At 49.3% G+C, this 14,213-nt stretch overlaps 7 protein-coding genes across 7 annotated transcripts; 5 read left to right on the top strand and 2 right to left on the bottom strand.

The window, feature by feature from the left end:
• Positions 1–254: 254 nt before the first annotated feature.
• Positions 255–1,767, top strand: ABOM_003944 (uncharacterized protein; the record flags this gene model as incomplete). Its single annotated transcript, XM_022531074.1, has 4 exons — positions 255–358; positions 423–735; positions 808–1,438; positions 1,502–1,767. 4 exons carry the CDS (start codon positions 255–257, stop codon positions 1,765–1,767), a joined length of 1,314 nt encoding a protein of 437 aa, XP_022390865.1.
• Positions 1,768–2,193: 426 nt separating this feature from the next.
• Positions 2,194–4,072, bottom strand: ABOM_003943 (MDR family MFS transporter; the record flags this gene model as incomplete). The annotated part of the gene is made up of 4 exons (XM_022531073.1): positions 2,194–2,901; positions 2,959–3,418; positions 3,487–3,824; positions 3,890–4,072. 4 exons carry the CDS (start codon positions 4,070–4,072, stop codon positions 2,194–2,196), a joined length of 1,689 nt encoding a protein of 562 aa, XP_022390862.1.
• Positions 4,073–5,952: 1,880 nt separating this feature from the next.
• ABOM_003942 (uncharacterized protein) lies at positions 5,953–7,460 on the top strand (the record flags this gene model as incomplete). The annotated part of the gene is made up of 2 exons (XM_022531072.1): positions 5,953–6,514; positions 6,577–7,460. 2 exons carry the CDS (start codon positions 5,953–5,955, stop codon positions 7,458–7,460), a joined length of 1,446 nt encoding a protein of 481 aa, XP_022390898.1.
• Positions 7,461–7,861: 401 nt separating this feature from the next.
• Positions 7,862–8,278, top strand: ABOM_003941 (phosphotransferase enzyme family protein; the record flags this gene model as incomplete). Its single annotated transcript, XM_022531071.1, has 1 exon — positions 7,862–8,278. The coding sequence occupies one exon, from the start codon at positions 7,862–7,864 to the stop codon at positions 8,276–8,278; it is 417 nt and encodes a 138-aa protein (XP_022390899.1).
• A 78-nt stretch (positions 8,279–8,356) lies between these two features.
• ABOM_003940 (uncharacterized protein) lies at positions 8,357–9,373 on the top strand (the record flags this gene model as incomplete). Its single annotated transcript, XM_022531070.1, has 3 exons — positions 8,357–8,504; positions 8,554–9,128; positions 9,191–9,373. 3 exons carry the CDS (start codon positions 8,357–8,359, stop codon positions 9,371–9,373), a joined length of 906 nt encoding a protein of 301 aa, XP_022390900.1.
• A 1,245-nt stretch (positions 9,374–10,618) lies between these two features.
• Positions 10,619–12,604, top strand: ABOM_003939 (S53 family peptidase; the record flags this gene model as incomplete). The annotated part of the gene is made up of 5 exons (XM_022531069.1): positions 10,619–11,508; positions 11,558–11,699; positions 11,752–11,845; positions 11,898–12,201; positions 12,253–12,604. The coding sequence occupies 5 exons, from the start codon at positions 10,619–10,621 to the stop codon at positions 12,602–12,604; spliced, it is 1,782 nt and encodes a 593-aa protein (XP_022390960.1).
• A 538-nt stretch (positions 12,605–13,142) lies between these two features.
• Positions 13,143–13,463, bottom strand: ABOM_003938 (uncharacterized protein; the record flags this gene model as incomplete). The annotated part of the gene is made up of 2 exons (XM_022531068.1): positions 13,143–13,274; positions 13,341–13,463. The coding sequence occupies 2 exons, from the start codon at positions 13,461–13,463 to the stop codon at positions 13,143–13,145; spliced, it is 255 nt and encodes an 84-aa protein (XP_022390959.1).
• Between the last annotated feature and the right edge of the window lie 750 nt (positions 13,464–14,213).

Genomic DNA, 14,213 nt, shown 5'->3' with positions numbered 1-14,213 from the left:
GTAAAACCGTGTCTTCTCCGTGCTAGTCTTCATTTCATCCTGTGGGACTCCAACAAGTAGCTCTCTATCGATGGCACCGGAACTATCGGAAATTACCGCTAATACGGGGCCCAAAACTGTCCAGATTCGGAATCGCGCTCTGAAGTGGCTTGGGGACCCATTAAAAATTCTGCTTTAGTGTATTTTATCAGTGGAAACATATAACCGTGCCCCGTTCCTCTGATTTCCAGGGGAACATGGTTCATGAGTGAAACATGATCTTAAATCTCTGGATCCTCCTGCTAGGCTTAGGGCTATTTTTGGCGGCGGATGCGCGACGGCCCCAACCGATCGGAATTGATCTGGGTCCTGAGTTACTGTCTGTAAGCCACTACGGTGGATTCCTAGTGTTAAAATGATACTGCTGGCTAATCAATCCCTAGTACAGCTGCGTACGCCCACACGTCCGATAATGTCTCGGTGATCGCGGCGATCACCCCGGGGCCAGATGACATCTATGTTCGCCATATGCTGCTCCTCCGGTTGGAGTACGCAGACCGGCATGATATTATGCGTCCATGGCGTAAATCCGCACAGTGGACGTTGAAAGGATATCTGTCCGATCTCAGCCAACAGTTGATGACTGAGCTGAGAGCGTTTGGTGACAAACCTGCGCTGCAGAATTCACAGATCTTGTCATTTGCTAGCACCGCATTTCGTACTGTACTCCAAGCGGTCTCGTACACTCGGAGGCTTGTAAGCCCTGGGTATCATGAGGAATTGCGATTAGTCGACGTCCAAGCAGGGTTTGCTGACATGCTACGACAGCTGAAGCAGAACGCTGCTGCGGATAATGATATCGATCTGGACTATGCTATCATCGCAGTGCCCGACTTTTTCAATCAGACCCTCCGAGAGATGGTGGTGGACGCAAGTAGGGAGGCGGGAATCCAGTCAGCTCTCACCCCTGTTTCTAGAGCGACTGCGGCGACCTTTGTCTCTACATCCACTATAGTAAAACCCCCTGGCCTCAACTACGCCGTCATAGACCATGGAATGTTTTATCTGGACGTTAGTGCCGGGCACGGGCGGGAGCACATCCATCAGTATTTCCCTGCTTTGCAGTTTGGCAGCACAATGATCGATAAGTATGCTACGGGCCGGCTCGTGGACCGCGTGGAGGAACTCAATATGGAGATCGCAATTGGAGCCTCTGAAACTGCGCTCTATGGTCCTGTGAGACAGGCCCGCACTTTGATCCGTGATGACCTGGATTCCCATCTCCTCGGGTCTAAAAGCGACCAGGATCGTCACTTCGATGAGTATCCTCTTGACCTGACGAACTGGGGTTCTGGACAATCTCAGGCTGTTCTGTCATGGGAAGACGTACACGCTGCCGAGAGACGTTTCATTGAGGTAGTCACTTCTAACCTCATCATTTACCTGGCTGCTTTGAGACGTAAGCGCTTACCCAATAAGACTACCCTTATAGTATGAAGCATAATAGCTAACAGAGGGCTAGTCCGCCGCTTACCTGATGCTCCGAGGGACCCTATCGTACCTGAAAATGTCGACCGAGTTGTGATTCTTACCACCGGCCCTGATGGCCATCTATTGGAGCAAGCAGTTCGCGAGGGCCTTGGAGACCACATTGAAATTATCGGAGGCGCACTGCGGGAATCCTTTTCACTGGCGGCGTCTGGAGCCGCCCGTGCTGCTCTAGTTGCTATGTCTCCTGGGATGTGTCGTAAGAGATCTGAACGTGGTGTATTTGATCATGAGCTTTAGAATGGTAACAAGGAAGTAACAACACCGTTCACCACGCTACTTTATGATCACCTTTAGGAAGACAACACATAGTATCGTATGGGTAGGGGGTGCTTCAGGTGCCTGGCATTGCAGTGCGGTGGAAGGGTTCAAGGTTGTATAGGCTATGGCAAACTTGACATTGATTAACACAAGCGTAGCGCGTTTCACCCACATAGCGGTGCTTGCTCTCCACGGTTAATAGAAAATATGTATGATTTCATGAATTATAAGAGTGGAGTGATAATATCGCGCAAAAAGATGTACTGTACAGAGTAATGGGCTCGTTCATTTGGAGCCCGTCTTCAACCTTGTCTTGCAATTACGATCTTTTTCCACAGCGACCGCGTGCAGATCCTGCTCATCTCATGTTGTTGCAATCTTTGAAATGTTCCTATCGCTCCCAACCTACTCTTCCTTGAGGCCTGTCCTCGTTTCCGTATGCTCCTCACTCAGGGGTTGATTCACAATGAACGCGCTCGCAAGAACAGCAACACCAGCCATGCAGGTATACATGATCCACATGTTTTGTAAACTGGAGGAGAACGCACTTGCGACGGCTCGAATCTTGGAGGGATCATTGAGGGTCTTGATTACCTCTGTGCTGGCAGCGGCGGAAGCACCCGTTAGCTCTTCTACGATCTCATCCATCAGGCCTGCTGATTTTAACCTGCTGCGTTCTCCTGCCATGCTGTTTTGAAAGACCACACCTCCAACGACAATAGAGATTGACATGGCGATAGTGCGAATGAAGCCCAACATGGCCGTGGCACTTGCTGTGTCATCTTGGGCGACCATTGCTTGCAAGGCGATCAGTGGAGGTGCGAATAAGATGGCCGATCCTGCTCCGCCAATGACCTGGAAGATGATTAATTCCACCAGAGGGGAGGTTGGATTGAGCCGAATAAAGAGACCGGTCCCGAGGGCGAGAAGGACAGTCCCTATCCAGATTTGCTCCGCGTATTTGCCTGTCCGATGAATTAACCAGCCAGAAAGTCCACTGAAGACCCCTTCGGCCAGAACCAGAGGAAGAACCATCAGCCCTGAGCGCATCGGGCTTGCTTGCTTGACCGACTGGAAGTACAGTGGCAGCCAATACTCGCAAGCAATAAATACCTAGCCTTGTCAGATTTGTTGTTTTATACCCAAGGTGTTGGTTCATTCATAACTCACCGCACCATGGAATAAGGTCACGAGCGAGACAGCCATGTTTGATCGATGTTTCAGGATCTTGAGTGGCATCAGAGGGTATTTGGCGACATACTTCTCTCCGCAAAAGAATATAATTGAGAAAAGTGATCCGAACACAATAAGACAAATCACCTGAGGCGAGTTCCAGGCAAAGGTTTCCCCCCCAAAATTCAGACCCAGAAGCACCATGAGGGTGAAGCCTATTATCGACAGACTTCCAAGCCAATCAATTGCTTTCAGCCCGTCTGTTACCTTGGTTTTTGGGTTGTGAACATCCAAGTAGAAGAAGAGCAAGATGAACGCCAGTCCGCAAATGGGAAGGTTTATCCAAAAGTTCCATCGCCAAGAGACGTATTCCGAAAATACACCACCGAGGATTGGTCCGAGGCCACCGGATATAGTCCACATGAACTCGAGGATGCCCATATACAGACTTCGGGACCTAACAGTCAGTTAGTGGAGTTGCAATGGTCAGAAGCGATGCCACGACAACAAGGGGTTGATGCTGACCGGACGCTGAACAAATCGGACACAACAATCATGACCAGTTGCAAGAGACCGCCACCTGCTATACCCTGTAAAGCTCGACCGGCAATTAACATTTTCATGTTCACTGCCGCAGCGCACACAATAGAGCTGAACAGGAACCATAGAACAGCAACAAGAAGGATAGGCTTGCGGCCCCAGATATCCGATAGCTTTGCCCAGATGGGAGCCGCGGCCGCGCTGGCCAGGAGGTATGCTCCTCCAACCCATGTATAGCCACTTGCAGAATGGAGCCGCGATGCAATCGTTGGAAGAGAGGTAGAAACAATCGTTTGGTCTAAGGCGGCGATGAAGAGGGACAACTACAAAACTGGAGTGTCAGTGACCCTTTCCGTACTGCCCGACAGTATGCCATGCAACGACTTACACAGAGAGCCACCATGATGGCAAACACCTGTACCTTTCCACGCTCAACTTCAGGCTCTTCTGGGCTTCCCACATCTCCTTGAGCAGCTATATTGTTCTCCGGGTTTTGTGCAGGACTTCCCGTCGTGAGTACATCGGCGGAGCGCTGCCTAGTCGCTGAGAGCTCAATTCCGCCGTCGGGCATCGTGTACGGTTCTGCAGCATTAGCGTTCTACTTGCAGGTTGTATCGCAGTTAAGCTGATCATACTCCGGGGTACGTAGATCCAAGCGGAAGAAATACTTAGGGCTGTCTCTTTCTCGGTGGTACGCGGATCAATACGAGGGACCCATCGGGATTACCAATGCGAGCTTGCCTCGGCGTATGACAGATTCCGACGGGCCTAGACCTTTGTGTGCATAATCAACCGACATAGCTGTCTTCTTGTTCTTTATTCCTTTACCGGGCTTTGCCCTTCTCGCCCTTTGTAGTTAGGATTATTGCCGTACTACTTGTAGGTCGAGACGTGCACGTCGCTCGTGCCAAAACAGTTCTAAGTGTCTCTAGGGTATTGCCGTCCGTGACTTTGGCTGCTTCAGCATCATATTTTCTTTTATCCTGGCGATTAACCTGACTCCATTTTGTCTGAAAGAGCATAGCACCCAAAGATGGGCACTGTGCCTTTGTTATCTCATACTCGGAGGTTCATGAAAGCCCCTCGCCCGACGGCTCGATATAATGGCATTGTGAATATATATCTTCAACTCCTGGGAAGGGGCATTGTGTTAGCAACATTGCCTAGAATGGTTATAGGATGTCACCGACTTGGCGTACGGTGGCAAGGTATCGATGGTATTAACAGCTTAAAGTCTGAGCTTCGCCATGCGTCTTCTTAGAACAACGCTCTACTTCGCCTATCTATGGCTACCATGTCTTTATTACCTCTTTCTTTATCCACTTCATTTGTCTCCAGTACTTGATCATCACCATCGGCTCCACAAGGGCGAAGCATGCAAGCGGGACAACGGGATTGGTATGTGGGCTCATCTCACGATGATAAGTGACGCGCAGGTGCTCACTTGCATAAGTATCTAAATCTTCTTCTGTGGATGGTATTGCCAGGATTGCTGGGATTGCTAAAGCTTGCATTTAGGCATGGGTCACTATGCCAGGAAGGCAGGAGCGAGGGTGCATATACTATCGGATGGTTCAATTCTGTATTCTTATCGACCCGATAATCATAGCAAGGTAGTGGACTCTAAGATACACAGTATCCAGAAATAACCTAATCCTTCATGGTGGACTGACATTCAGGTGGGGCCACAGAATAGGGCAGCAGGAAGAAATAGTTGGTAGAGATCCACATACGAGAAGTTGCGTATATCGTAGCATGGATCAAGGAAGGCCCGGATATGGCTCGTGCTCGCAGACAGTATAATGATATGCTGAAGGGCGTATTACTCGAATGTCACCGCAAAGATTCGACGGGCCGATACAAATCGGGGGATAAGGGCGACTAGGCGGCCGAAGGACAGGAACATTTGGGCTTAGAGATCTTTGCATTATCGTTTACCTGTGCTGTTTTTGTGAGATCAAGTACCTTGGCAACGCTTAACGTAATAGATTCGTTTTCAAATGCTTGGCTCACCCACTCGGATACCACATGGTTGCTTGGCAGTTGTATCTATTAGCGAACGGATATCTCGAACTCCCTAATCTATGCTCAGAGCTATGCCAGAGGATGATCCTTCGAGTAGGCTTTAAGGTTTACAAACTCCAACGGTTTTCTCTAGCGGCTAGAAAGGATCCTAATATGGTTCTGCAGCCCAATGTTCTCAAATGCCCCCTTTTGCAAGAGGTTCAGGAGAGCATATTTAGACGTGCAGGTATCCTTCATCATGTTAGATCTCCAACCCGGTCACTCATTACTGGCAGCCGCTTGAAGTCGCTCATTACTTGTAATCTTTTGAAGTCACTCATTTGACGCGTATTCCTTCATTTATTTTGCTCAATATTTGTTTAGATTTCCCCCATCTTGTCTCTCATTCCCAGCCTCCTTGCTTCTATCTTCACTGGCACAGCTACAATGGTGAGAACACAATGGTCACCTCTCAGAGCAGCTGCTCTGCAAATACTCTCCTTTAGCTTTGTGAACCAGGTACTTGCTCAATCCTGTGCTGCAAACTATCCCCCCTCGGTCCCCGTCGCAAGTGACACTGCAACACTTGGGCCGGTGCCGGCTCCAGACCTCGATACTTCTGACCCGGTTCATATAATCCCAGCTTCCAAGGCCTCTCTATACTATGGCTCTTTGGACCCTGAGCGCTCTGATAAAGCCGCCTCCGGCTCTGTTAATATGAACCTGGAACTTAACCATGACACCGTTGTATTGGAGTACATCGACGCTATCGACAGTGTCAAGTGCACTAATGCATCTGTGATCGTCACCTTCAAGAACGCGACTGGCTTCGAAACAGCCCTTCAATCTTGGTCATTGGAAGAGAACCTTATCCTGATCACAAATCACCTAGGCAACTGTGATACTGAGTTCGAGAGAGGGTTCTTCAAGGTCGATGCGATAGCTTCGAACCAGTCTAACTTGTCGATCAGCTGCAATGCCACTAAGCAGCCAATTACCAAAATTGCTGGTACGCACCCCATGGCTTTCGTATGCAATATGTGAGCATTGAGCCAAGACTAATACGTCCAGAAACCTGCGAGCTCGCTTTCTCGTCGGTGCCAGCGGGCAAACTCGGCAAGCGCCTCACACTTAATCCTTCCTTCAGCATTCCGTTCTCCAAGTCCCTGGCCAACAATACTGTTCTCTTGAGCGAGCCCCCTTACCTCACTGTTACCGCCGACGAAGCTGCCTTCTCCTCCGAAATCACCTTCTCTGGCTATCTGTACTATGACTTTTGGGCCTTCAAGTTGCGACAGCTCTACTTCGACATTGATGCCGGCTTTTCGGCGGATGTGGCTCTCAGCGCGCACCTCGCGGCCGCATATAACAAGTCCTTTACGTATAACCCCTCGGACCTCACTTATACGCTTGTGAACATCCCTGGTATCGTGCAGCTTGGTCCCGGTGTAGCCTTCGGCCTGGAGATGGATCTCAGCGCCTCAACCGCCGTGGATGTAGTCGCAGGCCTGTCTATTGCCATGCCGAACGGGAACGTGCATGTCGACCTTTTGAACAGCGTGAATACTGTGGCCACTGGATGGACGCCAACGTACCATCCACACGCAAACATCTCTGCACAAGCCAATGTCCAGGCGAATGCTAGCGCCACCGTGACGGTCGAGATGGCGCTGAGTTTCCTCGGAGGGCTTGTTGATCTTAGCAGTGGATTGACTGCTAAGCCGGGCATTGCCAACACGTTTTTGCTGGACGCCAATTTCGACACAGAGCATCCTAAAAATGCTACGGCAAGGGAAATCGCCAAGGGTGCACACAGCGGAAGCACTTCATGCGATGAGGGGGTCAGCTTGAAATCGGACTTTACTTTTAGCCTTGATGCTTTTGCGACGAGGTCATGGAGCACCACCCTGGTTAAGACGGGCATCCCACTATGGGATGTCTGCTATCAATTTTGAGACCCGGTAAGGCAATGCTTCTCCCGCTGTTTCCATACATATTTCCATACTTATTCTCGTCTAGCAGAGAATATGAAAGTAAATCCACGTGATCCAATATGCCCTGGAACTGTCTACCTCTTTGGAGGCCTTTTAGGATGACGAATGGTGTTGGAAGCACACTATAGTGCGTGTAATAGATAACGATGAAGATAATTATATAGTGCTAAACCAATTTAGTGGAGTAGCCCCTCCAATGCTCTATCACTCTATACACTCAAGATAAATCAACCTGCAAACGATTTGGCGGTCAGTAAGCATATCACATTGTCACTTCGGTAAAAGCAGCCACGTCTCTGTCCGTGCAACCATTCCTTACTACTACTGTGCCTTAGATCCAACTAAAGAGTAGTCTCCCCATGATGGACTACAATAAGCCTCTCGACCTTCTTCACATGGCGGGAGAGACTGATTGGGTGGAGAGGGTGAATATGGCTTGCGTGGATGGACGTCTCTGCAGTTGGGCTACTGGACTTCAACCCCAAAATTTCTCATGTCGGCTAGATTGTGGGTTCCTGAATGGCTCATACAATATAGGCCAAAAGCTTGTCTTTGATGACGGAACAACCTGGTTACTTCGCCTACCTCGTGCTGGCAGCGTTTCTCCAGATTATGCGGACGAAAAGGTAGCGATGGAGGTGGAAACTCTTCATCTTATTCGGGGGAAGACATCGTTACCCGTCCCAGAGATGTATGCCTGGGGTCTTGCAAGGGAGAATCAACTTGGGTTGGGCCCTTTCATGATGATGAACTTTTATCGACGGCATCTGCCTTGGTGATGTGTGTTTGGTGAAGGCAATTCGAGTCTGATCAAAGAGGACATTCCTGACACCGATATAGAATACGTGTACAGGTAGATGGCGAATTTCATGTTGCAGCTTTACAAGATAGACTTCGATCGGTTTGGCAGATTGCCAACCGTGAAAACAAGATCCCCTGCGCCCAGTCGTCCGCTCACATGGAAGGCACATGAGATATTAAGAATAGAAGGTGCGAATACTTTCGGTTCGTGGTACCTGTAACCCGATATAGGAACTTCTACTGACAACTATAGATAATCGAGCCGATGGTTTCTCTACGACCAGAGAATATTTTAAATACGTTAACAGTCAAGACTGGCAACAACTACGGGTTCAACCAAATTCGATTGCGGGCCCGCTGAGTGCAAAATCGAGATACACAGCCTTGAAGGTATTGGAGACTTTGATTCCTGAATTAACCAATACCACTTATGACCGCGGTCCGTTCAAGCTTATATGCGACGATTTTGGCCTTGGGAATGTCATCGCGCAAAGTAAGCATGACCTTACCATTACGGGGGTAGTCGACATGGAGGGGGTTTATGCAGGGCCAGCTCAATTATTTGGCTCTGCTCCCTGGTGGCTTCTCATGGATCGGCCTGTCAACGAGGAATGGGACTTTGAACAGGGTGATGCCCCGAAAGCCACTGATCGCTATTTCAAATATTTGGAGAATTTTGTACGTGTGCTATCAGAGGAGGAGGCTAAGATGACGGCAAATGGTCGGAAAGAACTCACCGAGCTGGTGAAATGGTCCACGGATTCTGGCGCCATGTGGCTCCATATGCTTTTGTCAAGCGGCTGTTTTTTGACGCACCCACCTTTCCTTGTATGCAATTGCGAAAGTTTAAGGGTGCTGGGTGGTAGGACGAGCGCATTAAGGAGCATAAGGATACAGAGAAAGTAGAGACATTCGTTGCAAGCAAGCTGAACGACTTGACAGCGTATGACAAGATCACGGATAAGGTGGAAGACTTCAAAGCCCTCATGGACAACAAGGAGATAACAACAGTGGAGCTTATTAATCTTGCTTCCTCTCTTCTCAAATCTGGTCAACCGATGTGCCCAGACTGAGAAATGAGAGATTCGAAGGGATAGTTAAGAGCGCTGAGGCTAGTGTAGGATCTCAATCTACGCAACATATCATCTTTACAATTTATCTGTACTGATTTGATACACTACTGTTTCAATGTGAAGCTTTAAGACGGCCATCAAACTTATCTACTGATAGAGAGCTTCCTTCCTCTACTAGAATTCCAAGGAGACTTCCCACTATTCCCGAGCATCATGTGGGGGTATGCCTGCGTAGCAGTAGGAATGCAGAGAGACACTTCTGTAATCAACATATATCCACGCGTTATGTATTGTTCTTGGTGCTTTTGGGGTTTAGATGAGGGCGAGTCTCCCTACAATTACACCAGCCAGATGAGCCATGTCACCAGTGAAGTTTATTTCTTCCTCATGGGGATCTGTCTTTATTTCGACTAGTCCAGTATTTCGTTCTGCTCCCCATCAGACCAAGCGGAGGGTTCACCACCACCACATCTATACTAGACCTCTTTAGGGCCTAGTAGATGCACTGGTCACTAAGCCTATTTAGATTCTACTAGGCCTAAAAGAGATGCTCAGAGGAACCTCTCCCAAAACCTGCCCTGATCTCGGCTCAGGCTACCAAGGGGAAGAAGTCAAAACAGCCCTCGGTATGTCACAACTGGGTCTTTATACCAAGTCCTTGTGTGATACTGAGTAACTAGACGCTCCTCCTACGGATTCCCCTGACTATCATCCAGGAACCGACGATGGTGATGACTCTTCCGGCCACCTCCGACGGACGCCGTGAGCCCACTTTAGGCGATGAGAATGAGGTCCCTAATGTCACCTTCTTGAATGAGACAAGATCGGCCGAGATGTGGGGTCTGATTGGTCATCTGGGCGAGGCTTGACCTTGCTTATCTGCCTCAAGCACTTTAGTTGGTAGAACGCAGCAGTAGATGGAGTCCCCACAACAACAATCCGTTCGTTTTCAATTTATTTTGATTAGTTTCTTTAATGAAGTCTCGCTTCGGCTCGGAAATCGGACCAGAAATCACGCAACAGCAAATCATTTCATGTAACTGCAGGTTGGAAGCGACCATTCATCGTCCAACTCACGATTCCCCCCCTGCACTAGTCTAATGGGGAAAAGCAGGGAATACACAAAAGAGACAATGGAAATACTATATAAATGCCCCGTGGGGACCGTTTCCACTCTTTCCCCCCCGGTCATCTCCAAATCTCCATTCGACAGGAATTGTGTGTTGGCTGTGAGAGCCTCCCATTATGCGTTCATCGTTTCTCCTCGCAGGGCTCAGTTCCCTTGCAGCACCAGCACTCGCGATCGTGCACGAGAAGATCACTGCCGCTCCGAATGGCTGGACTCTGGTCAAGCATGCACCGGAAAGCGACCAGATTACTTTGTCAATCGCCCTGGCACGCCAGAACCTAGATCAGCTCGAGGACAAGTTGACAGCATTGTCGACTCCGGGCAATGCAGAGTACGGCCAATGGCTGGATCAATCCGGGATTGAGTCGCTCTTTCCCACCGCGAGCGATGAAGCCGTTCTTCGTTGGCTCAGAAATGCGGGCGTCACTCATATCGCTCGACAGGGAGGCTTGGTGAATTTCGCCACGTCGGTCGGAACTGTGAACAAGCTCTTTGACACGACGTTCTCGTATTATCAAAACGGCGCGGCTCAGAAGTTGCGCACTACACAGTACTCCATCCCGGATGACCTCGCCCACGCAATTGATCTTGTCGCCCCAACTGTCTTTTTCGGCAAACAACAGGAGAGCGTCGCTCTTCCTACTCACCATAAGTTCGCTGCAGGGACCAGGACAACAGCGGGCAACGTATCCTGCGCGGATTTGATCACCCCGGAATGTTTAGCTGACATGTACAACTTCCGAGGCTATAAGCCCAGCGCATCCTCCGGAAGTAAAGTTGGCTTTGGAAGCTTCTTGAACGAATCTGCCAACTATGTAGACCTGGCCCTTTATGAGAAGCGGTTCAACATTCCATCGCAGAATTTCTCCGTCGAGTTGATCAATGGAGCCACGAACGACCAGAACTGGACAACGGCATCCGTCGGCGAGGCCAACTTGGATGTGGAGCTGATTGTCGGTGTTAGCCATCCTCTGCCAGTGATGGAGTTTATCACCGGTGGTACACCGTAAGTAATTGATCCGTGTTGTACTCGTAAGATTGCTTATCGATTCCAGCCCATTTATTCCAAATGTCGGCCAACCCACGCCGGCGGACAACCAGAACGAGCCGTATCTGGAGTACTATGAATATCTCCTGGCGAAGCCAAACTCTGCGCTGCCCCAGGTTCTCTCCAACTCATACGGCGACGAAGAACAGGTAAGCTGTCCCACGAATTCGTGGTCTCCGCAGGTCTGACGAAAGCCGGTAGACTGTTCCGGAATACTACGCCAAGAGGGTGTGCAATTTAATTGGCTTAATGGGTCTTCGCGGGATCACCGTGCTTGAGTCTTCTGGCGACACCGGTATGTGACCGCCGTGCATATTGTTGTTGTTTCGAGGCGCTGATTGCAACAGGTATTGGCTCCTCATGCATGTCTAACGACGGCACCGACACTCCTGAGTTCACACCCATCTTCCCTGCAACTTGCCCCTATATCACATCAGTAGGTGGCACTCAGGCATATGCTCCGGAAGTCGCATGGGAAGCGTCCTCCGGCGGGTTCAGCAATTACTTTAGCCGTGCCTGGTACCAGGAATCCGCGGTTAGCAAGTATCTTGCGCAGCATATTACCACCGAGACCAAGGATTACTATTCCCAGTATACAAACTTCTCCGGTCGTGGGTTCCCCGACGTATCTGCCCATAGCTTGACTCCGAAGTAAGTCCCCACTATGTATCTATACCTGAATCTTGCTGACGAGATGTGTAGCTATGAGGTGGTCGTTAAGGGCCAACGTCGCACATCCGGCGGCACATCCGCGGCCAGCCCTGTCTTCGCCGCACTGGTGGGGATGTTGAATGATGCCCGCTTGCGCGCCGGTAAACCAGCACTCGGATTTTTGAACCCCCTGTTGTACAGTGGGGCTCTCAAGGACTTCACTGATATCACGGCCGGGTCATCCATCGGATGTAACGGCGTCAACCCTCAAACTGGCCAGAAGGTTCCGGGAGGTGGTGTCATTCCCTATGCCCACTGGAATGCAACTGCCGGATGGGATCCTGTGACGGGTTTGGGCGTTCCTGACTTCATGAAGTTGAAGGATTTGGTGCTGTCACTGTAATCGATGCCTCGACTGTTTTGCGAGGTAGCGTATATGTTACGATGTAAATTAGGATCCGCCGTAGAGGGTCAATACGAAGAAGATGTCACATTGCAGTTGTTCTTCCATGGGGGCATTCCACGTTATCATATTCGTTACCACTCATGATGGTTGTGATCTCCGTAGATCAACAACTATTGCCTCATTAACTGTGATCGCTAATTACTAACCCCATAGTTGCGGTAATAGTGTACTATAAAAGCCTCCCTAGTGGCGAGGCTTGTAGCATAGCCGAATAGCAACATCTACTAGTAGTATAGGCTATTGGGCGGGGTAAGAGCTAAACCATGGTATGAAGATGTAGCCTCGTGCAATTGACGACCTTATATTGACAACAATTATATTCCAACTATTAGGTACTTTTTCATGGTGAACATGAAGGTAAGCTATCATATTTTGAGTTCCAAGGCACAAACATTATGCAATAACTATAGATCATTCATGACAAAGACTAGAACGGAACCAGGACGACTCATTTCTCATTTACTGCCCATACCCCCTACTCTTCAGGTCTCACCATCTCGTCCGGGTGATCCAGCTCGTCATGGCCAAAATGGTATTTGGAACTATAGCCCTGTTCGGGTTGGGAGGGTTGGACGTGTCTACTGGCGGTCTGGGAGGGCGCAGCGTACTGAAAGGAGTGTTAGCATACCAGTATATAAAAGCTCTTATGAATGTCAATTTAGACGACATGTACCTGTTTGGTGGTGTCCACGTTAGAATAGCTGCCTTGCTGGTCTGCCGGCTCGGTAGAGCTTGGATTTTCGTCCTTGGCACGGACACGGTTCGACCACTTTCTAGTGTTGTACTTTGGTTCCATGTTTGCTGCTCGAGGTACTAGATGGGTGTGATGGTTCCCTTGAGTAAATTTGGGATCTGAACTGGAGATTTGGGCTAGTGAGGGTATAAGTATGCCACGATTTCGAATGAGGTCATGATGCTGCCGGTTGACATCAGCGAGTATGGCACGGCCGACGTCGTGTGATACAATCCAATGGTTTCTCGGCTCAGTTTCAGCAGTAATTGGTAGGGATTCATGCCTACCATGGTTCGCCACTCTTTCTTACTTTGTATAGTAGTCAGGGTGGAAGGAGTCATCCGTCATGAACTTGATCATCTTGTCAATAGTCATGGCGAGCTGGACCACACATGTATCTGGCGATGCAGATATTATCTAGTACTAAGATAGGCTATCTTCATCTCCGAGACCGACATCGACCATCTTGTCTCTGAAGAGATCAATTGAAACTTCCACAGTGGCGAGCGCCATGACGTCGTCCATTCTGTAATCCTATTACACAATTACATCAATACTGAGGCTTAACACTGGTCGGAAAATGGTATTACGGATACACATCAACTGAGGGCTTCAGCGACTCAAGCAGACAAGGGCGAACGATTCAATCTGCACAATGAGGGAACTACATGTATCCCAATGCCACTGGACACGTACAGAATGCTCGTTGTATGTTCCCTTTCCGTCTCCGCGCTCGTAGTCCGACTTTCACGTGCGGGAAGTTAAGTTCTGATCGCTTTCAATCAGTGGCTCTCCTGCCTTCATATTCTCCGA

The sequence above is a fragment of the Aspergillus bombycis genome, assembly GCF_001792695.1.
Source record: "Aspergillus bombycis strain NRRL26010 chromosome Unknown contig00025, whole genome shotgun sequence".
Lineage (NCBI taxonomy): Eukaryota > Fungi > Ascomycota > Eurotiomycetes > Eurotiales > Aspergillaceae > Aspergillus > Aspergillus bombycis.
The sequence above is the reverse complement of the archived record's forward strand: the minus strand, read 5'-3'. Positions and strand labels throughout refer to the sequence as shown.